This window comes from Strigops habroptila, chromosome 16 (genome assembly GCF_004027225.2).
Source record: "Strigops habroptila isolate Jane chromosome 16, bStrHab1.2.pri, whole genome shotgun sequence".
NCBI classification, from domain to species: domain Eukaryota; kingdom Metazoa; phylum Chordata; class Aves; order Psittaciformes; family Psittacidae; genus Strigops; species Strigops habroptila.
In genome coordinates, this window is record NC_044292.2 from 7,150,401 (window position 1) to 7,174,943 (window position 24,543).

At 45.1% G+C, this 24,543-nt stretch overlaps 3 protein-coding genes across 12 annotated transcripts; 2 read left to right on the forward strand and 1 right to left on the reverse strand.

The window, feature by feature from the left end:
* The first annotated feature begins 1,849 nt into the window (after window positions 1-1,849).
* C16H1orf174 (chromosome 16 C1orf174 homolog) lies at window positions 1,850-8,159 on the forward strand. 4 transcript variants are annotated; one of them, XM_030508158.1, is made up of 4 exons: window positions 1,850-2,427; window positions 3,017-3,514; window positions 3,932-4,045; window positions 7,062-8,159. In XM_030508158.1, exons 1-3 carry the CDS (start codon window positions 2,113-2,115, stop codon window positions 4,034-4,036), a joined length of 918 nt encoding a protein of 305 aa, XP_030364018.1. In that variant the 5' UTR covers window positions 1,850-2,112; the 3' UTR covers window positions 4,037-4,045; window positions 7,062-8,159. The 4 variants fall into 4 exon arrangements, with proteins under 4 accessions (XP_030364018.1, XP_030364019.1, XP_030364020.1 ...); XM_030508159.1 differs by having other exon boundaries at window positions 7,504-8,159; XM_030508157.1 differs by having other exon boundaries at window positions 1,851-2,427; window positions 6,942-8,159.
* Window positions 4,991-9,512, reverse strand: DFFB (DNA fragmentation factor subunit beta). 4 transcript variants are annotated; one of them, XM_030508155.1, is made up of 7 exons: window positions 9,386-9,442; window positions 9,108-9,234; window positions 8,830-9,018; window positions 8,075-8,154; window positions 7,739-7,912; window positions 7,450-7,550; window positions 4,991-6,982 (listed from the first exon to the last, which is right to left on the reverse strand). In XM_030508155.1, the coding sequence occupies exons 1-7, from the start codon at window positions 9,410-9,412 to the stop codon at window positions 6,766-6,768; spliced, it is 915 nt and encodes a 304-aa protein (XP_030364015.1). In that variant the 5' UTR covers window positions 9,413-9,442; the 3' UTR covers window positions 4,991-6,765. The 4 variants fall into 4 exon arrangements, with proteins under 4 accessions (XP_030364015.1, XP_030364014.1, XP_030364016.1 ...); XM_030508154.1 differs by having other exon boundaries at window positions 9,299-9,434; XM_030508156.1 differs by having other exon boundaries at window positions 8,830-9,044; window positions 9,086-9,234; window positions 9,299-9,434.
* On the forward strand, window positions 7,761-23,955 carry CEP104 (centrosomal protein 104). 4 transcript variants are annotated; one of them, XM_030508149.2, is made up of 23 exons: window positions 7,761-7,849; window positions 8,746-8,936; window positions 10,124-10,288; window positions 10,793-10,966; window positions 11,274-11,412; window positions 12,085-12,150; window positions 12,521-12,597; window positions 12,766-12,934; window positions 13,099-13,257; window positions 13,889-14,137; window positions 15,001-15,204; window positions 15,727-15,894; window positions 16,555-16,728; window positions 17,295-17,471; window positions 17,760-17,966; window positions 18,302-18,418; window positions 18,993-19,029; window positions 19,550-19,631; window positions 20,039-20,147; window positions 20,451-20,589; window positions 20,838-20,905; window positions 21,328-21,409; window positions 22,601-23,955. In XM_030508149.2, exons 3-23 carry the CDS (start codon window positions 10,176-10,178, stop codon window positions 22,735-22,737), a joined length of 2,847 nt encoding a protein of 948 aa, XP_030364009.1. In that variant the 5' UTR covers window positions 7,761-7,849; window positions 8,746-8,936; window positions 10,124-10,175; the 3' UTR covers window positions 22,738-23,955. The 4 variants fall into 4 exon arrangements, with proteins under 4 accessions (XP_030364009.1, XP_032776224.1, XP_030364010.1 ...); XM_032920333.1 differs by having other exon boundaries at window positions 7,770-7,849; window positions 8,678-8,936; XM_030508150.1 differs by lacking the exons at window positions 7,761-7,849; window positions 8,746-8,936 and adding an exon at window positions 9,473-9,537.
* Window positions 23,956-24,543: the final 588 nt, after the last annotated feature.

Sequence of the window (24,543 nt, forward strand, 5' to 3'; positions counted from 1 at the left end):
GGCACTGTGTGATGGTTGTTTTCTCCCACAGGGATCAGCTGGATTTCAGGAACAGCAACAGCATCTGCAGTTATGGAATTGGCACCGCTTTCCCACTAAATAACATGGTTATAGGGGACAATGTGGTGGCTGTAATAGAGGAGGGAGCCCTGGCATCTTGGCTTTCTCCGTGGAAGTGTTCAAGGCCACCCTGCAGAGTCTCAAGTGCTCGCGGTCCTTTACCTCCACCTCTATGTGCTGCCACAGGCTGTGTCCACATGCACACGCGGCTGCTTTAGGGCTCAGCCACCCTTGCCCTCATCACTCAAATCGATTTTACAAAGCATAAAGAATGGGAAACATACAGCGTTGTGGAAAGCATTTATTAAAATGTTCGCAATTTAATTTTCCCTTGTTATTTTCAGCTCGTTGGGAAATTAAACCAACCACCAAGTTTTCCAGCTGCACAAACGTTGTTCTTCAGCCAGTTCTGATCCTCTCCTGTTTACGAGACAGTATAAGTTTTCAGTGCCTAATAAAAACAATCATCTGTATTCCGTGGCTGCAAGCAACAACGCTGTGAGAGAGTAGAGCAAGTCAAGAAGCTTTGGAGGAGAATACGAATTATCCCAGCCAGGGAACAAAGCACAGAAGGACCCTTGAGCACCAAGAGAAATTGCAGAACAACCTATCAGGCGTTCTCCAAACCTTCGCAGTTTAACTGGGAGACTTTATGCTTTTGAGCAAAAACGTCTTACTTGAGTATTCCCATAGGTCTGTTCTTGCCACTTATTTCAGCGATTTAAATGGTTGCTCATGTGTTTTTAAGGCCAGGATGAACGGACAAGCATTTTATCAGCTAAGCTGGATTGAGGAGCACAGGTAATACCCTCAAACCGCTGAGGCTTGTGGCTCTGGAATGAGTAGGAGCATTAAAGGCTGCTATAAAGAAACAACCTCCTGTGCCCTCAGCTGCACAGAAGTGCAAAAGTCCCCCCAGCATCCTCAAAGCACTGAATTAACAGAAGAAAGCTGTAGTTTAATGTGATGGATAGAACCTCCAGGTCCGCTGCGTCCCTCCTTCATCAGGGCATGTTTCTCACAACAGGCAAGTGCACTGCCTTGCCTCATCCAATAAAGTAAGTGCAGATAACTACATACTTAAATCTAGGTGTTGGGCTGCTTGAGAGTCATAGAATCACAGAATCAGCTGGGTTGGAAAAGACCTTTAAGATGACCAAGTCTGACCATTCCCCAGCAGTGCCAAGGCCACCACTAACCCATGGCACTGAGGCCTCGGCTACACGGGATGTGAACACTTGCAGGGACGGTGACTCCAGCACTGCCCTGAGCAGCCTGTTCCAATGCCTGAGCACCCTTTGGGGAAGGAATTGTTCCTCAGCTCCATCTAAACCTCCCCGGGTGCAGCTTGAGGCTGTTTCCTCTTGTCCCATCCCTTGTTCCTTGGGAGCAGAGACCAGCCCCCTCCTGGCTCCATCCTCCTGTCAGGCAGTTGCAGAGAGCGATAAGGTCCCCCCTGAGCCTTCTCTTCTCCAGACTAAACCCCCCCAGGTCCCTCAGCCGTTCCCCATCACACTTGTGCTCCAGGCCCTGCACCAGGTCTGGAGCCCTTCTCTGGCACCGCTCCAGCACCTCAATGTCTCTCTTGGAGTGAGGGGCCCAGAACTGAACACAGGATTCGAGGTGCAGCCTCACCAGTGCCCAGTGCAGGGGGACAGTCACTGCACTCGATCTCCTCGTCCACATCATCAATGAAGATGTTTCTGCTACACAGAAATTCAACTGCTGTTGGCAGTCCTTGAATTTAAGGAGGGATTTGAGTTACTGACATTCTTTGTTCCCTGAAGGCAGTGGAGATGAACTGAGCGGCATCTCTGAATAACAACTCCCGGACTGCACATCTTAGAGCAGGACCAAACACTGCTCCAGAAGGAAGACACAAAGGGAAACACCTGAAACGTTTACAACCTATACAGCGATGAGGCAGAATTTGCTTGGAGTTTTTTCTCCCAGGCAGAAGCCCATTAGGGAGATTCGAAGGCAAACTCCTGTTTCCAATTTGCTAAAGCTTATTTAACCCGCGGGCCAAGGCTGTGTGATGTGCTGGGGTTGATGCTCCGCTTGTGGCCAGCGGGGTCCTGGTCTCCCTTCGCCCACCGCTTCCCCTCCGGAGCCGAGCGGCTCCACAAGATGGCGAGCGCGGGCTCCCGGGCCCTCCCCAAGATGGCGGCGGGCGGAGCGCGGGGCCGGAGCCGCACCGGGACCCCCGGCTCGGCTCTGCCGGGGCGGCGGCAGCGGCTGCCCGGGTGCTGTGCGGAGGGGTCCCTGGAGGGCGGGAGCGCGGCGGCCGCCTCTGCTCAGCCCGCGGGGGAAGCGCCGCCGGCGGCCCGGCGCCAGCCGCGGGGCGGCCCCCAGACGCCGGGCCAGGTAGGAGCGGGGTGGGCTGGGGGGCGCGGGGCCGGGCAGTAGCGGTGAGGGGGGTGCAGCTAATTATTAATGGCTACAAATGGAGCATCGCCGTGAGGGAATTATCTGGAGAATTTATGTAAATTCTTTGTTTTTCCTCCCTTCCCACCACTTTGTCACACTCCTGTGTGCAAAAACGCAGTGCAGGAGCATGTTTGTGTGCTCCAGGGCCAGCTTTGGGATTCTTCACTGTTTAAAAGCCAGTGATGGGATGTTAGCCTAGCTATAGTCCGTCCTGCTACATTAATTGCCATCTACAGCATCCCTAGGAAAATATGGAAATGGTGCTTAGCCACATATGGTGCTAGTTTATGCTTTGAGAAGTAGCTTGCGACTGGCAGCGGACTGTACACTGTGGCTTAGTGCAAGCTATCTGCTCCTCCTTTTCCTCTTTTCATGTGTACTTTCTACTAATTATTTTTCATAGTGATGCAGCTTTGGATTAAGGTGCTGCTCAAGCCCTTCAGTTCCACATCCAGCCTCACAACTAAAGAGATAGGGTGGTTTTCTTAATTCCAGTTAAGCTTTAGGATATCTCTTTTGCTAACAGCGTTCTTCACAGAAAGCAGCTGAGAGGCGACCCTCAAAGAGGCTAAAAACTGAGCACCCCGATCTAGTAAAATCTGAACCAGAAGGACTTGCATGTGGAAGTGGAAACCTTGCTGCATTGGGGGAAACACCTAAAACAGCTGATGGGGATCAACGTTCAGAGGATCCAGGAGGCCATGATATAATTCAACAGAAAAAAGGTGAAAGCCTTCCAGAGAGTAACGAAGAGAAATGGGAAAAGGAGCATAATGCATCTCACAAGCCACGTGCGGTGAAATCAAGCAGTGCTCCATCAAAAATGGACAGTGGTGAAGACATGCATACTCGTGTGTGCAGTGAAGAGAGCAGCTGTGAGGGTGTACTTTCTGATGGGTCTGGCTCGGAGGACGCTGATCTCCCAAAGAAGCCGATGCGGCTGGACAGCAGCGCCTTCTTGGATGAAGACAGCAACCAGCCGATGCCCATGGACCGGTTCTTTGGAGATGTTGAGTTTTTGCAGGTGAGATGATGACTGCCTGTTCATGCTTTATAGGCTCAGCTCTGTTCCACTCAAGTCTTGTATGTGCAAACTAGATTAGGCTAGACTCAAAATTGTAGTTATCTGGTGTCATATCCCTGTCCCCTAGATAGAACTGCCTCAATTGGAGATGAAACTAATTGCCCAGCCAGGTTAATTTCAGATGTAAAAATCTTTCTTATTTAGATTCTTTAGTCCAATTCCATAAGACAGCTATTTTTACTCATAAAGACATAGACAGCTGTATTACGGAGACATGGTGTCATTGTCACAATGTTTTTTCAGTGTGTGTTGGTGCCTGGTGTATCAGATGTGGCAGCGTGTGAACCTTTGGGGAGGCAGAAGCTCTGCCATTTGCCACAACAGACTTTCCTCACTGGTTTTATCTTTTCTTTAAAGGATCTCCCAGCAGTTGCACTCCCCAGCACCACGATGAGCAGGCGAGAATGCAGAAAGCTACATTTCATTGCAAAGGAAGAGGAGGAGGAAGAGGATGTTGTCTAACAACAAACTGTAAATAAACTAAACCTTTTTTCCTTGCAACCATGTAATGCTGGTTGGCTGTTGCTAACATAAGGTGTCTGCGTTTGCCTTTTCTCAGAGAGAGAAGTGGTGGAGTTTGTTTTTCTGGAGTTGGCAGATACAGGATTCTCCCACAGTTATCTGGGGCTAAGATTGACTGAATTGTCAGTGATTTGGAAATAAATTTGTAATTTATCATTTTACCACTAATGTTTAGGAAAAAACCTGGGAAAATAGAAGTTCTTAGAGCTTGCTTCTGAATTTGAGGCCCTGCCTAGGGTGAACACTTGGTCTCACTCCTTTTCTAGAAATAGCCAATTAAACCATGTTAGAATAAGTTCCTTTTGCTGTTCATCCTGTGATGTCTGCCTTTGTGGCATCCTGTTAGTAATGCAGCCAGTTGACTACCCAGAACCAAGAGGGACACCAGCCTCTGCTGTGTGTGTTGCACTGTTTGTATCTAAACCAGGACCAGTTAAACCTCTGAAATGCCATTCTGCTGGTAAAGCTAAACACATGGATTCAGTGTGAGGGCAGTGGTGCTAATCTCTGGAAGTCAAGTAGTTCTTATTGCATGTCAGTTCTCTTAATAACCACCACATGAAGCTGGCTGCCTCCCTCTTCACCAGACCAGCGGTAAGCACTGCCTGTGGCAGCAGCCACCAAGTGCAACACGTGCACTATTTTCAGTTGACTTCCCAGGGTTAGGAATAGGGATTTTGTACACAAGTGCATCAGTGGTGATAAAGGAGGAATAAAACTGCTCAGTGTGAGGCTTGATGTGTAGGTGAGTGAGTACTGCCTGCTAAGGATGCGGGTCAGCCCACCGCGATTGTTATTCTAGCCTGCGTTTTTACCCAATAATGAGTAATTTCAGATGGTTTCAGAACTGTGAACTCCCCCTGTGTTTATGATAATACATCTTTGAAAGTGTGATTACGCGATAAGCTCCCAGATCTTTATTGTTACAGTTTCTTCTACTTTTCTATAAAATACAGAGGAAAATATTATCAGCAGATGGCTTAAATAAATATTAATTTCTACAGCTACAGCCTGTTAAACATGCAAAAGTTGTAAGTCAAACAAATTGTATATGCATGACATGTTAATTTATTCACATTTCCACTCCAGCTGATGCATTGTTTCTGTCAACGATATTTCTTGGCTCCTTTTCACTGTTAATTCTTTAACACAGAAAAATCTAATTTTTTTAATAGCATATTCATGGTTCTCAGCACAACTCCAGCTCGAAGCAGCTCTCCCGGCGTTCCTTAAATGCTCTCTTTGCTGCTGTCTCTTTCTAGCAAGTACGGCTTCGCACACAGACATTTGGGTTTGTTTCAGCACTGTGCAAAACAGCGATTCTCAGTTTGTAGGAAGTGCACCATACAGATGACACTGTTTTGTCATCAGGGTCTTAGCTGTGATGCCATCCCCAATGGCAAACCAGTGCAGTGAGTGTTTGTATTTTGGGTACCAGTGATGTGTAGTCAATAAGGTGATATGGAAGGATCGATTCAGTGCATTGGTGTTAAAAATCCTGTATTTAAAATGCTCCTATTTAAATTTCATATTGAAATGTTTGAGAGGGGGGCTGAGGTGGGTGGTTGCAGTTTGCTACTCTCTGTAGCAAAGCTCCTGCATTTCCAAGACACAGTAAGTTCAGGGCTCACCCAGCAATCCCACCTCTACACTGTTCTGTGTGGACTAGCTTGGATTTACCCAGGTAAGGAAGAGGACCAACACTATAGGGGAAAAGACAGCTCTTCCCTAGAGATGAATGAAGTTACTTACAGTAGGCAGCTAGTGCTCTACTCACAGTCTCCCTGTGCTCAGCCTTTCCAGCCTGAGTCGGCCATGCTGTGTTCCACCCCATTAACCACTCCTGCACCTCTGCCTCCACGTAACCACACAGGAAAATGGTGTTAATTTTTTTTATTTAAAAATATTAACATTTACACTGACAGTCTCCAAAAGTTCAGTTGCTGTCAGCTGCGATTTAAAAAATCAAGTAAAAATTGATCCATTTGTATTTTGTTACCTGAGGTAGGAAGTGGTTTACAAAGGCAATATTCTCTAGAGCACCAGGTAAAACTGATTATGCAGTTATGTTCCTTGTTTTGCTTCAAGCAAACTCAAGCTACAGAGGCAGAAACAGGAGGGAGAAATCAGCGGGGCAGATGCCAAAGAACCAAGGTGGCAGAAGCAAAGATGTTCCATGGCCTTGCTCTGCAACAGCAGAGTGGTCATGGATGAGTGTGCGTGTTTTGGCACAGAAGAGCCTGCATTTGTCACTGCATCACCCTTTGGCACACCTGAAATACAGTGGCTATCCACCTGGAAAAGGCATGAAGCAGAATAATTATCCTAAAGTACTCTGTTTGGCTTAAAGTTCAGAGAAATACACATCTAGAATTAGTTTTTTGGGCCTACATTTGCCATGGCTAGACAGGCAGTAGAGCCTAATCCCTGCCAGCCTCTGGCCTCAGTTTTATACTGACTCACAGCTGTGTTTTACCACACTTAACACAGTGTGATGGAAGGCAGGAGAGCAGAATGAAGCATGAGGTACCTGTATGCTTTGTGAGATGGCAGCTGAATTACTTAGCAAGTTCCTTCAGCCAGGGACTCTGAAATAAGTCCTTAAGAAACCAGAGCTATTTAAAACCGACACGCTTTTGAAGGAAGCAGAAGGCACTTCCAGAGATGCACTATGAAATCCTGTGGTTGTGCTTCCTTCTCTTGTAAATTTTAGTTTTGTCACAGCTGAGGTTATGATTGGTTTTCTTATGGCAAGCAATATGTACAAGTTTTAAATTATCCACAGTAAACAGCAGCTGATAGAAGTATTCCCAGTTCACTTCCCTTCCATCTTGTGTTTTGACAGCTTCTGCCAGTTCTGGGACAACAGCACGTTTCTTCTCTATTCTTCAGTGCACAAAAGAGAAAACAATATTGCCGTTCAAGGCTTTTTTTCATAATAATTGAGCATCCATCTCCCTTTCAGCAACAGGCAGAATGTGAATTCTTTCACTGTAACTAGGCTTCCCAAACCAAGGAAATTTAGCAAATCCTGTTTGCTTCATGACTGCACAATGCCTGAAACCAGGTCTGAGGGATTGCCAGAGAGGAGTCTCCACAGAGGGGGAGGTGGTGAGGAGGGGTATGTTCTGTACAAGGAAAGCCTGAACAGAAGCAGAGCAGCTAATGAGAGACAGCATTATCATCTGCCTTCAGGATTTTCTGTCACCAGAAGCAGCTGCAGCACCCAAGCATCTTTTACCACAGCGCACTCCTCATGGCAGAGCTAACTGCACAGCGGGGTGGGTGAAGACTCTGGCTATACCTTTCCTGCCTCAGATGAAGGGCAGTTTGGATTAATACTTTGTACATACATGTGATCAAGATTCCAGGTGCTGAAGAGGATTCTGCTCTCCCTGTTGCTGTAGGGGTTGATGGAATGCTTACACGGGCAGTCATCTCTGTCGAAAGGTCCCTATAAGACAAGAGGGCATGCTGCTCACCACGACTGACTCAAGGTAGATCACCCACACCATTGCCCTGCCGAGCTCAATACTGCACTATGCGCACATCCAGCTACCTCCTTCCTTCCTCTGCTGTCACTGCAAGTCACGGTGCTGCTCCTTGGAACCAAGACTCTGCTTTAGAGAGGGCTGAACTCACCTGACAGGAGAACCACCCCTCTGTGGTGCACAGGCGGGCTCCCTCCTCCTCCTCCCTCCTGTCAAAGTAGCACCCGTTGTATTTCACAGATTTCAGTTTATCTGCCATCAGGTCAGTGATCCTTTTATACGCATCTCTTGCTGTAGGATGAACGTTTGAAATAAAGCTGCTAACCTAGAGAGGGGAAAAAAACCCCAAACCAGTCATTCCTTGGTGGTTGTAGCAGCCTGAAGCTCTTTTCTGCAATCATTATATCACACTATATGTCTTTTATATATACATGTGATCACAGAATTAACTTGCAGCTTGAAAATAAGTTACTTCAGAAACTTTTACCTCTTTCATGTAGCTCCGTATTCTGCTTTCACAACTGTATCGCATGTAGCTTGACTTGTTCTTAAAGCGAGACTCTAGACCTAAAGGGAGTTAAGAGTATGTTTTAACTTAGATACTCTTAGTGTGGGGCTTCTGCCTTCCCCCTTCCTTCCAAACTCAGTATGTGCAGATGTTAGTTTTCATTCCCATTTTCGTTTCACGGGGTCAGGACTACCCTGCTCTTAGCGCTCAAAAGCCCACCCAGAGCACCAGCTCTGAGAGCAGTAGCTGACGTTATAGTTGTTAATAGCTAAAGAGATTGTGAAAATAAAGCAATTGTTCAGGAAGAACCACAACAATGATTTTGGGAATGGGAGGGGCAGCTTGTGAAGGAGATGTCAAGGAAACAGCAAGGTTAGCTGTACCTGCAGTTAGCAGGATGCTAGTAGCAAATCGTTCACAGATTGCAAATGCACACTTGTGCTAATGGGGAAAACAGTGTATTCCAGAGCAATCTTGGATTGCTCCCAGGGAACACTGGCATGTTTTTAACCATTTTCTGATGCCAAATATGCATATATTGTAAAGAAACCTTAAAAATGTGATCACAAATCCCCTGACCAGGTACCAAATCGCAGCAGCCAGAATTGCTCCCAGATTTTTAAACTATCTTACAATGATTCTACTTCAAGAACAACAGGACTGACAGAAGCGAGTGTCTCCAGCCGGGAGAGCCCTGGTGCCCCACGGCAGCTCCCTGCAGTCACCGGACGTACCTTCAAACCACTTCTCATCCTCCTCCTTATCCTCGGCCAGGATGTTCTCGCTCAGGTTGTGGATGAGATCCGCCAGCAGCCTCTGCCTCCGGGGAGCCCGCTCATCGGTGAGCAGCTTCCGAGCGGCCTCCACCACCGCCTCCCGCTGGGTGTAGAAGGCGGCGAGCAACCGCTCGATATCGCTGGCACCTGCGGCAAGGGCGAAGCGGCACCGGCTGAGCGGCCGGGCCCGGGCACTACCGCACCGCCGCCGCACCGCCCGGCCCCGGCGCACTCACAGCCCTGCCAGCTCTCTCCAGGACCCAGCAGCACCAGCTCGGTCTGCGGCGGCAGGGCGCGGAAGTAGCTCTCGGTCAGCTCCGTCCCATCCTCGTAGAGGCAAAGCCGGCTGCCTGGCAAGGGAAGCTGCCCCCAGGGCGGGTGAGGACGGGCGGGACCAAGGCCCCGCGCCGCGGCCCCCGGCCCGCACCTGCAGCAGGCGGCAGCCCTTCCGCAGCAGCCCGCGCAGGCTCCCGGCCGCCACCCCGAACTTCTGCGGGTTACCGCGCCCGCGCACCCGGAAAGCGCGGAGCGGCTCCGCCATCCTCCGGCCGCGCTCCCGCCGCGCAGGCGCCCCGAGCGGAGGGGACGGCCCCGGCCCGGGCGAACGCTCATGCGCGGCGTTGGGCGCGGCGTTGCCATGAGACCCGGCGGTGGGGCCGCGCTCAGGCAAGTGGGGCCCGCTCCGGCCCGCCCGCTTCCCCCCTGCTCCTCCCGCTCCCTCCGGCCGGGCTGAGCTCAACCCCGAGGGCCCGGCGGCTTTGTCCGCGGGCCGGCTGTTTCCCCGAGCCGGCGCCGTGACCCCGCCGGTGCCTGCGGGGTGCCGCTGCGGCCTGTGATGCAGCGGCCGGGGGTAGCGGGAGGAGGAGGGAGGGGGCCGAAATTGATGCCCTAATACCGTATGGCACCGGGGGTGGGGGTAGCGGCGGTCTATGGTGCTTGTCCTGCCCGTTGTTCCCTCCCTGTGCTGTCCCTGTCAGCAGCCCAGGTGTGTGTGTAGCTCTGGAAAGGTGCTAAATTGACCCAGTTCTTCATTATTGCTTAATTATTTACTTTGGCAAACTGTTACACAAGTTAGTTAACCCCTCATTGTGTTAAGTGCTAACAAAATGCTCAGCGTGAGAACGTGGTGTGGTTTATGGTGCTGATATTATAAAGAAAACTTAGGTTTGTCATCATCATCTGCTGACTTGGCAGACCACGGGGCTTATTTCTTTTACTGCAGCATTTCAGTGTTCTTTTATTGTCCTTCCAGGGATTACCTTAAGCTTGAAACGCCGTGGCTTTGACTGGCTCACGTCTGCAGGATGCCACACAAGATCGGGTTTATAGTTGTTAGTTCATCAGGACACGAAGATGGCTTCAGCGCGAAGGAGCTGATGGTTCACGCACCGACAGTGAACGGGTGGCGATCGCCCAGGTACCTCAAGGGGTTAGGATGTGTGTGCCCGGGGTTTAAAAAGAGCAGATGATGTACCATGTCAGCGTATTCACAGCATCCCAGACCAAACTGGTGATAAACCAAAAGAAGTTACTTTAATCCCATAGAATCCTTGTCCTGGGCAGGGGGAAGCGCCTTGGTTACCACCTAAAAGCATCACGTTGCATTGAGATAAAGTCCTTCAAAGGAAAAAAAGGGAATTATTTGTATTCTTGTCAGTTTTAGTGTTTTCAACTGCTTTGGCTTAGTATTAAAAATCCAGTCTTCTCAGCGCATCCTCTAGACATGTATGGACACCTTAATGTACATACGCGTGCAATGAAGTGAAAAGCGTTTCTACTCTACTCCTTGGTTTCTTTTCATTATATTTGTAATGCTGACGTAAGTAATAACAACTTTGGAAAGCTTTGAAATTACATGTTACTCAAGTTGGAAGTGAAATCATCTATAAAAGGATGATTCAGAAATTGTGTGTGTTTTCAGACTCTGTCAGTATCCACAGGAAATTGTTCTGCAGTTGGTGGAGAGATGTCGAATACGAAAACTGCAGTTGCTTGCTCACCAGTACATGATTTCAAGCAAAATTGAGTTCTACATCAGCGAAAGCTTGCCTGAATACTTTGCTCCTTATCAGTCAGAGAGATTTCACAGACTAGGGTAAGTAAACCAGCTCTAAATGGTTTTACTACCTTAATCAAAAGGTCTTCAGGAGGAAATAATATGAAATAATATGGGTACAGTGTCCTGGAAGCAGCAAAGATACTCTGTGCTTGCTTAGATGGGTAACAAAGCTGAAGATGTAGGTGTAAGAGGCATGGTGCAGAGGAACAGTTTTGTCAGGACACAGCACATGTCTCTCTTAGAAGGGAGTTTTAAACCTTATCCAAGCCCTCACCTGAGGAGCAGAAATCCAGCTGTGTATTTGTACGGTTCCTCTGCTTACTTGTTACATTTTCCTTCTCAGTTATGTTCCTCTCTCGGACAACGAAAAGACTGATTTTAAAGCACGAGAGTTAAAATCTGTGTACATGGATGCAGTTGGCCAGTACCTGAAGCTGATTTTCCATAAAAATTATGTCAATAAATACAACTTATATGGTCAGGTAAGTTGAGTTACGAGTCCTTACGTGGCAAGCGAGATGACACTTCAGTAGTACAGAACAGGCAATGAAATCTGCTCCCTTGAATTGTAGGAGCTAAAAATGTCAGTTGGATTTATATTTGGTTTCTTTTAAACCAGAAAATACAAATATGAGGTTCTGAGTGACTTGGAACCATGACCAAATGCATGCAACTTATCCAGAACAAAGTCAAGTGCCCATTCCATTAGTGCCTTTTGTCCTGAGTTGTAGACTGCACATCAGGCTCTGCGCTGAGGACAAAGTGCTTTCTCTGAGAACAGCTTTGTGGTCCTTACAAAGGCACTTTTAGTCTATAGGGTCTGAGGTGATGTTAAATGAAGGTATTGTACAGCCACCCTGACACAGAAAAAGCAAATACCTGCCTCAGTTCTGCAGTGAGTCTCTTCCCTTGCATCCCAGACCAGGAAAGGGAACTGTGCGATGTGCGATGTGGTCTGGAGACTTGGTAATAAATTTTTAATGGAGCGTGAAGCACATTTAGCACTTAGTGCTTTTCTTTGCTTTCATATCACTCTGGAGACCACCAGTTCTACTTTTTGTCTTTTTGTTCCATTTTTTTTTTGTTTCAGTTTTCATAAGATATGGAAAAAGTAATGACCTTATGCATTCACGTTTTCTTTAAATCTGTCCCAGGTCGCCCTAGTAGCTATAAACATTATTGGAGATCCAGCAGACTACAGTGATGACAGCACGAACAGTGTAAGTGCAAAGCAGCCCTGTTCTTTTACTCTTGCTACACGTGTTCAGTTACAGGGTCCCTGGGGTAATGGGGTGCATCTTTCTTCTGCTGGTTTTGTGCTGGAGCAGAGCTGCCATGTGTTAATTGTTTATGTTCTTTAATGTTTTAATGAAGTTCTTAAGAATGGAGCCTAATATGTAGGTAGAAAAAAATACAATCATTTGGAACATTCACGCTTTCAGCCTTCTCAAATTCTCTTGTCTCAATATGTCCCAAAACATAAGTGTTATAATTTACATAGCTTATGTGGCAAGTCAGAATCTCTGTCCTGAACATGCACTTGATGTCAATGAATGTGCACTAAGATAGTTTTTCTTCTCCCTTCCAAAGCCTTCCAGAGAGAAGCTGATAGACCAATACTTAGGAATTAAATCAGATGATCCTGCCTTAGATGGGACTTACCTCGGGTAAGGATGTTCTTTTGTGTATACCCTGGTGAAACATTTGCTCAGGCTAAAGTAGTTCTTAGTTCCTCTCTTTTGTTAGTTCCCTGCTAGTGGAAAGAGAAGGCATACACCCAGCCTGGCTTATTTTGGATTAACTGAAAGTTTATTTTATTCCTTTTTTATCTTCAGGAAACGCGACTCCATTTCACCTCTGGATGATTTGGCTTTTGACATGTACCAGGATCCAGAAGTTGCTCAGATCGTACGTAGACTGGATGAGAAGAAGCGGGAAGCTGTCCATCACGAGCGCTATGACTACGCCAAGAAACTCAAACAAGCTATTGCAGACCTGCAGAAGGTATTGTTGAAAGGCTTTTTGTCTCTCGAGCCCCACAGTGTTCCAGCAGCCTGTCAGGGACCCTTGTGTTCATGTGGAATCATAATGGTTTCCAGTAGATTTAATAACACTGTACATAGGTGCAGTAGTGTGATTCCAAGCTAGCCTGCTATGCTCTCTTCTAGGTAGGGGAACGACTGGGGAGGTACGAGGTGGAGAAGCGCTGTGCTGTGGAGAAAGAGGATTATGATCTTGCTAAAAAGAAGAAACAGCAAATGGAAGCGTATCGCCTGAAGGTGTATCAGCAGCTGGAGCTCCACGACCTCCTGGATGCAGAGCTGTTGGTGGGTACTGCCATTCCGAATTCAGGAGGCTTTATTATGGGGGAATTGTAAAGAGAAGTGGCAGAGCAGCCTAATAAATTCAAAGAATAAGAGTTGTTACACTGGTGTTTTATGACAATTAGGTGAGGATTTTAAGTTTTCTATGTGAATTGTGGATTTCCCTAACCAAAGACTTGCATTTTATTAACATGTTTAGTTCTCCACAAATTACATGACATTGGACTGTTGAGGTCTCAAGCAAATGACATGAGAATCCTGAATGTTTTACAGAATTTGAGGGCTACCTGATGCAGATGAGTAAGAAACCTCCTCATGTTTTAAAGGGGTGTAACAGGCTTGTGCTGGCATCAAGGCTAACCAGACAGAATTAATGTGATGAGATATATATATAGTTTTATGTTGTTGTTGGAACAAGAAGCTTTATGATCTCCTCACATACATCCACACAAAATTATTTCCTGATTGATTCATAAAAGCTGCATCCAGTGGAAATGATTACGCATCTTTGAGAGGGGTCTGATGGTTACCTGCAAGCAGCAGAATCTTGGTGACTGTCAGAGCTGGGGCTGTGCCAACTCTGGTTTTAGTACATTGTTAGCCTTGCTTTGCAAAACCTCCTTCCTTTTCTCAGATTCGAAAACCATCTGAATTGCCTTCGGAGCCTATGACTTACACCGACAATCTTCAGCGCACAAAAGTTGCAAATTCACCTCCTTGTGAGCACACAGAGCCCCCTAAAGGAGAGCCGTGGAGCGCAGAGCCTCTGCTGGAAGAGAGGACAGCAGATCCCGCTTCTGCTGAGCCTGCTGTTCCCCACCAGTCCCCTCCTCCTCCCGAGACTCATCCCACAACCTCTAGGGAAGTGTTTCCCAAAGAAAATGTGAGTAGTGTACCTCTTATTGCAGAAGTCTGTCAGAGCAAGTGATTGTGTATTCAGCCTTCCAAAACAACAAGGTCTTTGTTGTTATTCTCATGGCTTAAATAGTACCAGAAATCAACCCTGCTAATAATTGGCATTGGTCATCTTTGTTCCTGAATTTCTTTGGAACCTTTTGGAAACGTTCATTGGGATTGAGGCAAAAAGAAATTGATTGCATCTGATTTACAAGCAGATGACTGGGAGCTAATAGACATCAAATGACTGTTCAGGGGTCATGTAGCCGATACAGTGGAAGCTGAATTCTGCTTCCTCCATTAGTGGCTTAATAAATCTCCTTCTGAGGGATCAGGTCAGATGAATCTGGAGCAGCAAGGGAATTTGTTGGAATATGGTTGTGGAATAAGAGTCTTGGTGTTGTGTCTAAAGAGACGAAGAAAATCACAGTGTCTGGTTAGCTCAGTCTTTAGGTTTTGCTGCTCCTGCCTTTGGCAAAGCTAAGGAAGACTTGTGTTGTCTCTCGTAGCAGCAATATTTGCTCTTACCACGATATTGACTTAATTAACAAATAAAGCTTTATGACTTGCTGGCTTCCTATCAGCAGGTGATTTCTTCTGTATGTGCATGCACTTCCACAGAAGACATTTGGTGTGTTATTGTATTCTATAGACAAGAAATAAGTTTCATACACAGGCACTGATTCCATTTCTTCATGATGTTTTTATGGGAACTTCACCACCTGGATGTAATTGTAAAGCAATACTGCTATAATGGGGAAAAAATGCATTGAAATCAATTCAGTTTGTGATGAAACAACTTCACATCTAAGTCATTTCTAGAACAGCAACTTTTATCTTCTCTGTTAGGTTCAATTTTTACCTTATGATGAGACGCCTCTTCCAGCCATCCGGAAGCAGTCTGATGGAGCCGTCGCGTACCTTGAGCCAGGGATGGCTGAAGAGCATGTTGGTGATACTCCAAGAAGTGGCATTACTGGGGAACCAGAACCATTAAATGAGAAGGCGCTGAGGGAGGCCAGCCCCGCTGTTGAAGTGTTTGGAGAAGCTTTGGTAAAGAACAACAAAATGAGCCCATAGATTACTGCGATCTGTGTGGGGTTGCTTTGATACGCACTCTGTCAGCCAACACCTACTGATGTTCACTTGTTCAGAGCTTAAAAATCTGAGATGAAAAGTTGTTCTTGGGAATACGGGTGCCTGTTTTCAATGTTTGTAAGATGCTGTAGCTTTTATGATTGATTACTTGATGAGCTATTAAGCAGATAGCATCTGGTAGACTGCTTTAGGGTATGCACCCTACTGGAATACCCATAACTTGCCACTGTCTTTTGTAGGGAGAGAAGCCGTTGCTGTGCAGGAAATGGATCCTTGAGCCTGACCTGTTAATCCATTTTCCTCATAGTTTCTCAAATGTATGTGCTTTTAATAAAAGTCAGATTCCTGCTGGAAACACCTGGGGATTTCATACTGAAGTTCATGTGTTCTTTTGAGGCTGTTTCTGTATATTAATGTTGAATAAATATTGAAATACGAGCACTGACATTTTAAGAGATAAACTTGTTCTGTGTTCAGGTTTCAGGAGCTTTTTCCAAAACCTGGTCATATCGAGAGGATGCCTTGCTTGCTGTGTATAAGAAGCTGATGGAAGTGTCAGTAACCACTCCAAAGGAGGATTTAAAGAACATGCTGAGGGCTGCCATTTTCCTTGTGAGGAGAGCCATCAAAGACTTAGTGCCTTCGGTACGTTGTGATGTGTTGGGTAAGAAATGCTCCAGTGCAGAACAAGCAGCCAAAATTGTAGAACCATGTGGTTAAGGTGCTTTGAACAAATAGTTTGTAAAACTACTGTTGAGTAAGTTTAAACTAAAAACAAACCAACAAGCAAACAAATGCATCCAAACCCTCAAAGCAACTGGAATGTCAGCTTTTAGTTGGGCTCAAGGACTGGGCAATGTCTGTCATTCAGCAGCACAGAAAATGCTGCCCTGGGCTGAGTAATGAGCTTGAGGAACTACTGCTGCTACAATAAATGTGTAGTGTGGTTGAGCCTGCTTGTTTTTATCAAGTTGAAATAGAGCAATGAAGTAACCTCTATTTTCCAACTTGAGAGACTGCAGTTAGCCTAAGGAGCCTTAGGCTTCAAATAAACCTTAAACAAAAAGAAGAGAAAAAAACTCAAGAGCTGTGTTACTCTTTATAAGAAGCCTTTCACCTAAGCCCTAGCAACATGTTTTCTGAGATAGAGATATCTGCAGTAGCTTCCATTAGGGGTGTTACTGTAATTCTAGACTCCTTTTGCTGCTGTTCTTTAGTACTACAGAGAAGATTCTACAATATTGTCTGAAAACGGGGATCTGTGTGCTATTTTTGTTCAGTGTGTTCTTGTTCTTTTTAACTTAGGTTTTTCAAGCTTCCCTGAAACTTCTAAAAATGATCATTACCCAATATATACCAAAACATAAACTGGGAAAGCTGGAAACTTCTCATTGTGTGGAAAAAACGCTGCCAAATTTGCTTTCTAGAACAGGAGACTCTTCATCCCGTCTTCGCCTTGTGGCTTCTAACTTTATTCAGGTAGGCGTTTTCCTTCAAATTATGGTTGGATTTGCATGAAGAATGTCACAGGGCTCACAGGTGGGTAGGTAACATCTAACCAGACTTTGAGACCAGAGTTTGCTGCTGTCGAGGATGATGGAAGGCAAAGTGGTAGAACCAACTTAGCATCTTTGCAGTGGTTTTTCCAGCTGTGTATGTCCAGCAATGTCAGGACTTCGTAATCCTCTGTGACCCTTCTCGTCTACCTTCTCATGTAGCTCAGCATAAGATGAAGTACTTGAAACGTTTTTCACAGTCCAGTTCTGTAACTCATCTGAGCGTGTCTAAGACTTTATTGATTTCTCAGTAGCTTTCTCTCTGATGCCAAAAGCAAGACCAAACACTGGGATAAGCTTCTCTTTAAAACCTCTGCAAGCAGCTTCTGGCTGCTAAAGTAACAAATAAGCAGCTACTTCTTAACGGAAGACTTACTTTATTTTACTTAACTTGTTATAAGTAACTTAGAATAACTCTTCTTTGCAAAGACAGTTAACTTCCCTCATTCAGCATTCCTACATGCACGCTGCCTCTCTGCATGTTTCTAGGAAATGGCACTGTGCAGTGAGGTCAAACCTCTTCAGATTGTTCCAGTTCATTTGGTTCAACCATTAAAACCCAACTCCCCAACACATCTGGCGATGAGTCAAGTGGAATTAGTGCAATGCCTCGTGGAAGACATGGGAACTGAAAACTCTGGGTTTACCATCAGCAACGTCATGAAGGTAGGAGCCTGATGTTACAGCACAGGAAGGTTTTTCTGTTGCTATCTTACTGGGGCTTGTCTGTCTGTTTTGGAGTGTTTGGTGAAGAGAATTTGAGCCTCTTAAAGGTGACAACACACAATCCTCTGAGGAAGCAAGATGCCAATATGGGGAAAAAGAATCACTGGGTCAGAAAGTGTTTGTATAAACCTGGTTGCTTGAAGATTTCTCTCACTGCAGTGAAATAATAGACTAATAAAGAAGTCCTTAAAAAAATATGGGAAAATAGAAGCTTATTATTATGTTCAGTTTGCAACAGGAGCTTTGGAACACCGAGTTTATGAAGTCCGCGATGTGGCGTTGCACATCATCTTTGACATGTACAGGAAGCACAGGGCTGCTGTGCTGGAATATCTGCCTCCAGAGGATGCAACCATTCGTAAGACTGTTCTCTATAAAACACTCTTCGATGGATTCACCAAAATAGATGGCAGACTTTCTGAAGCTGAAATCAGGGTGCGTAATCAGATTGCAGAACCACAGAGCTGTTTTAAACATTGCCTCCAACTGAGCAATGTACTGATTTCACAGCTCTATTAGACACTGAATGACACACGTAGCAGAGCATCATAAGGTGTGCTGTTGACACGCTGTAGTACACACTGTAGTACTAGTGCTATCTTTCAGGTAGGGCAGAGGAATTCAGGAGGAGGGAGGTGTTGCTGTAGCAGACCCATCATTTAACCATGCAGGATATTTCTTGTTGCATTGACCATTGATGTGTTTTGCAATTTCTTCTATATGAGAGATGGTTCAAAAGCTTTTCTAACTGAAAGACTATTTCTTGACAGGCACAGAGGAAGGCAGCAAGAGAAGAAGCAGAGAAACAGAAGAAGGAAGAAATAAAAGTCCTGCAAGGTCAGCTGGCAGCTCTGAAGGAGGTGCAAGCAGAAGTTCAAGCTGGAAAGGTGAGGGTGGTTTAGTTTTGATTATCTGGGGGGGGGGATTAATCCTTTTTTCCTCAGGTATGACAGGCTTAGATAATAAACATTGCTGTTGTCTCATTATAAACAAAACCCCAAAGATAAGGAGAAAGACTCCATGACATACACTGACTGTCCTTCTCAGCAGTCCAGTTTAAAACGGGGGGCTTGTTTTTCCCAACATGGTATCAAATTTGGATTCTTTTTAGTAACAGCTTTGTCTGTCAAATGGTAAATTTGGGAGTACAGGAGTTGCAGTGAGTGTGTCAGGGCCCTCTGAAGTATGCTGTACTGCACATCCGTGGAGTTTTGTATCTGAACCTCAGGGAGGCAGTCAGCTCCCCCAGTGCCAGGAAGCAGGACTGCTGCTCCATCCTTAGAAGATTGCTGCCTCAGTACCTGAGAGATTTGCTGTAGGACCAGAAGCACAAACATTGTAATGCATTGGCTCTGCTTCTCAGCTTTTAATGCCAGAGAAAAATCAGAATACAATGTGTTCTCCCTGGCAAGCACCGCAGTCATTAAGTACATTTCTGACTTAAATTTCTTTGTTCAATAGGAGAAAGACTCTGACTTTCAGAAGCTAAAGACTCAAGGTAGGTAGTTTCAAATACTGTTTAGAAATGTGCAGATGTTTCACACAGTGTTAAGAAATTTAGAGATATTTAAAGATGTCTTTGAAGCACTGTAGGTGCTTAATAGATTATTGAATTCTCTTAGTTAAAATCATGCCAGAGTGCTTCAGGTTGGCTGAGTCTCAACCTGCCAGAGAGGAAACCAGTAAGTTCACGAAAGAAAAATTGCCACCAGCTAACCATTTAATTTCTAATAACACTTAGCATGGCTTGAAACCACTTTAGATTTCTCCCCAACCTGAGGTAGACCATCTACTACACGTAAAAATCACCAATGAATTATTTTACTGTTGTAAATGACTGAAGCAGTAGTTTCCCAATTGCCTCCAGGTACATTGGCTTTCAGTAATTGTTACCACAATGGTGGTGGTGTGCTTCTGCTCCCTGTTTTTGCTGGGAAGATGCAAAGAAGCAGTACTTCTAGGCATGCATGAAAGCGAATTAAAATGTGATCTTGGTTTTAATAGTTCTCTTTTTACAGGTTACCAGGTAAAGGAAAGCCCACAGTCTGCAACGGTGGAGATTCCAGACAATCGTTCCTCTGTTGCAAATTACTTGGATAAGTAAGTTAAATGAGCAGCTTCCAACCACCTTAAGCACTTGGTATAACCTGCAAGTTAATAATGTTTTCCCAGTGGATCAAAGATGTATTGTAGCTGTCGTGTGCAGTGTAGGATAAGGGCTCAGAGGAAGCATTAGAAAACTCTGGGCCATGACAGCCAGGCTCAGTGAGCTGTTCTCAGTGCTTCTGGGGAATTACATCTTTCTATGCAAGCAAATGCTTCACAGTTGTAGTTACCATAAATTATGTGATAGTATCTGTACATGTCCTAGCACAATATCAGCACTGTGTAGAGAAAATAAGGTGTACCAAGACATTAGCTATTTTTCAGAATAGCTTCTAACAGAAGAAACAGTGTTCATCCATTTCCCTCTGTGATATTACTGATGTTTGTATTTTTTTCCCTAGCTTATGTATTTTTTGTGGTGAACGGGATGAATCCTTCACAGAGGAAGGGTTGGATCTCCATTACTGGAAACACTGCCGTATGCTAACCAGATGTGAGCACTGCAAACAGGTTAGGCACAAACTTTCTGGAGCTACTACAAGATGTTAACTGTTCTTATTCTGGTTTTAAGGTGCTATAAGATATTTAATGCTTAGGTAGACAACTGCTGAACACAAGTGTGATCTTGGGTAGCACTTTTTGAACAGAGCAGCGTTATAAATTGTAGTAATAACTGGTCTAGAATTTCATTTTCCCTTTGTCATTTTGGAAAGTGAGATTTAACTTCCAAAAATCACATAAGCAGAGTTTGAAATACTCCTTATTTACTCAGCACAGTACAAGGCTCACTGGGTGCCTCTTGCTCCCTTGCAGGTGGTGGAAATAGCCAGCCTGACAGAGCACTTGTTGACTGACTGTGATAAAAAGGACAGCTTTGGGAAATGTCAACGGTGTGGTGAGGCCCTTCCAAAAGATGAGTTGCCGAAACATATTAAGAGCAAGACTTGCAATTGTGAGTAGCTTCAAACAGGAGGGTTGAACTTCAAAGGTCAAGCCCAAAGGATTAAGCCCCATCATTCCTTTTGATCTTGTTTCAATGTAGATGATTAAACATGGGACTTTGAGAGCAGTTAATGATAAAAAGGGAGGAGCTGGTTTAGCCATGGAGTAGTTTTACACTCTTTGTTGTGTAAGTCCTCCTACTGTATTTGAACTTAGCCTGTGTTTGCAATTCTTGCACTGATTTTCTAATCATTACAGCTGCCAAGCCAGAACACGTGGCAAACCATTGCCCATTGTGCCATGACAACTTTCCTCCAGGAGAGGAGGTAAGATGCCTTCCAGACTGCTCTGTTGTTATGTCATTGGGACTGAATTCATGTCCTCTTCTAACACTGCCTTATACCCAATGACTTCAGAACTTGCCTTGAAGAACTGGCCTCTCTGATTTCTCCATGCTGTTCCCTGCCTAATGCTGGGAAATCTCTGGCACATCCAAAGTGTGCTTTCAGGAACTGAAAATATCTATTGGCATCATATCAAAATTTGGCTATCTTCATTTCTATTTCACTTAGTCATAAGGTGCTCATGCTCTTATGAGTGAGCAGATTCAAATGCTGTCTCAAAAAGGTCTGTTCACAACCCCGCTTTTCCCTGTGGTTTCAACATCTATGTACATACATAGTGACTACCTAAAAGCTTGGCTGATTTTGCTGGTGATGTAGTATCACTTCTTTTTAAATGGCTTCAGGGCTGGAAATCTCACCTGATGGGCTGTAAAATGAATCAGCGGAGGCTCTCCATCTTAAATAAAACTCTTCTAGTGCAGCCTGGTAAGATACTATTTATGATAATAATGATTATGCTTTTTACTGTGTTCCTTTTGCTTAAGAGAACTGTTTCATCCTTGAGACCAGACTCTTATTACTTGTTCAACTCAGTTTTTTACCTAACCTAACTACAGCATACTCGGGGAGCAAACTCTTCCTGAGTATCTCAAAAATCATTCCCTGAGTATGTCAAAATCATTCCATAACAATACTATTTCAAAATGAAGCATTAGCTCAGTTGGTTGGGGAAACTGGTGTATTTGATCAGTTTGGGGCTTTTTCTGCATGACAGTACAACTGTGAATAGAACAATCAGTGTGATAGGAAACAGTTAACATTCTGGCAAGCTCCTGAACGCTGACACAGAGAACTGAGAGCCCGATTTAGCTTGTAATGTCCAATCAGAGGATGCTAATCTAATCCTAATTACGAGATGAATTGAATAGTTAGTGCTGTGTACTGCTTTTCCTTTGCCATTCAGAGCCAGGAGCTAGGCAGAATCTATGATTGTGCAGCTTCTTACCAACAGAGAGAAATTGATGCTGATGTCAGGTGGCTTTTTTTAACACTCGTCTCTATTTATGAAGCAAAATCCTTTTCTTTCCTGGACACAGAAGTTAAACCAGCTATTTTCCCTGCCCGCAGCACCAAAACTCTTTTGGCCAATAACATCCAAAGCCTTTTCTCCTTCAGACTTTTCTCAGAGTTCTTTAGTCTGCTGCATGTTCAGGCCATTACTAGAGTTAACCTCTACTGTCTGGTATTTGCTTTGCTCATACCTGCATTTCACAGCTGCTCCAGCATCCTGGACAGAATCCTCTCGGCTGTGCTAAGTGAGTGTGGTTAAACTCAACAGTTTCTAGTCTCAGACTGGACATACAATCATTTCTGTCTGTCTTCTATTTGCCTGTGAGAATGCTGGTTAGTTTGCTGCTGCTTAGACTTTGGAAACACAGAAGGAACCTAAATCCTGCCTGGATACAGCTAAAGCTCCAGAGCAGTTTCCTAGAGATAGGAAAGGAACCCTAACCATTTAGTCCTACTGCTCCTGGTATGAGACACACCTCAGACCAACTTTTAGTTGCCAGCATCAGTCATTCAGACTTCATAGTTCTTGAGAATCAAATTGGTAGATAAAATTCAAGGCTGGGACCAGATGTCCTTGCAATAACGACCTGTATTTTCTCTTCGCAGGCAAAATAGGTGGCCAGTATTTAAAGAAACCAGGTCCTTCAGGAACAAAAGCTCGATCTCCCTCTATAGGAAGCAAGATCCCAATCCCAAGAGGGAGCCCAAATAAAATCAGTGGCAAAACATACACAAAGCGATGACAGGAGAAGTATTTTTTCCTCTGTCTTATAGTAGTTATTTAAAAACTGTGGGCAATTCATATCATCTTATTTGTTTGACTCCACGGGCCTGTTGAGCAGCGCTTGCCTAGTGCGATAACCACATCACTGTGTCAGCTGTCTGTGCAGCACAGTGGCTTTCTCCTAGAAATGCTTACACTGGGAATACACAGGTATTTTGGGATGGATCCAGCCTGCCATGTTCCCTGATGGCACAAGGCAGGCCAGGCATCGGTCTCCGGTTCCTCATAGTAAACTGTCTCCCTGATGAATGTGGATATAATGCACTTTGCTCTTGTTTCTAAGAGCAAAGTGTAATTTATGTGTCTATAATTTTATGAGTTCAAGCATATTGTTAATGTCAAGAATTAGCACCAAAGGAAAAAGCCAAAGGGCTGGTTGGATATTGCCATATGACCTGCCACATGAACATGAAGTGGCTGTTCTGTGCGGCCTCTTGCTGCGCACCAAGTGCCTTACTAGTCCTCCTGACCACAGGGTTAAGTTCAACCCTAAGAGTGCTCTTTGGTTAACGAGAGTGTGTCCATGGAGCTACTGTACAAATCAAAGTCATGCTTTTCAATCTCCCAGGTCATTCCGAGATATATACCCCAAGAAATGGTCCCTCAAAGAAAAGAAAACCTTAGTGGGGCCCTGGAAAGCCTGACTTTAAAATGTAGACCTTTTTTCCTGCTTTAGTGTGCTCAGCTCGCTTCTAAATCCAAAATTATATCCAGATAATTCTAAATGCTCAGTTTCTCCAGTTAGATCTTGATTAAAATAAGCATCTGTAGGATACAGCATGTGACCATTTAACAGCTTTGCAGAGAACAAATTCTGCTCAGGCACAATGTGTGGAGCTTTGTCCCTAAAGCAACGATCCCAGCGTTTCAACCTGTAGCACTTAGGCCAGAGCTTTCCAGGGCAGAATTCACTGGTGGCCCGTGTCACCACAGGTACAAGGATGGGTGAGGATGGTAACAGCCTTTTGGGGTTGGGGTTTTTGCTGCCATGGAGTGAATTTTGTATATTCTGCACTGATTTTGTAATACGCTGGGTTTCCAGTTTGTGTGCAGCCTCTCTGCAAGAGAAGGGATTTCACAGGTAGATCAGTGTGCTTGTACTTTGGAAATCTTTACATAGTTTCTTTAACTCTTCCAAATTATATGTATCAATAAATATATGTACATGAGGAATATATGTTAACATGTGTGGTTTTATTTCTGCTTTAGTGCCACAAGTTCCCATTTGAGAACCCGATACCTTATTCAGGCAAAACACGTGTTGATTTTGCTTGGGGATCAGCGCTTGTGATGGACTGTGAGCTGTGCTCTGAGCACTCTCCCTTTTGGACATAAAGCTGTGAGCTTTCCCCTGTGCAGGTCACTGGAAAAGCCCTGTTGACAAAGGCCTGCTGGGTGTTTTGAGGTGGCCAGTGCAGTGTGTGTATTGGGTTGGCGAATTGCTGTGAGCAGTCATGAAGCTGTGGCTGCCCCATCCCTGGCAGTGTTCAAGGCCAGGTTGGACAGTGGGGCTTGGAGCAACCTGCTCTAGTGGAAGGTGTCCCTGGCTGTGGCAGGGGTTGGAACTGGATGAGCTTTAAGGTCTCTTCCACCCGAGCATATGATGACCCTGTCCATCCCAGCACTTGATCACTGACTGGGCTGCTTCTTGTCACTTTTTGTGTCTTCCGCAGTGGGAGAATAAGCACTGGTGTGAAACACACAGTGATGCTTATTCCTGTGCTGTAAGGCATCGCAGAGCAGAGATGTTGCACAGGGGCAGGTC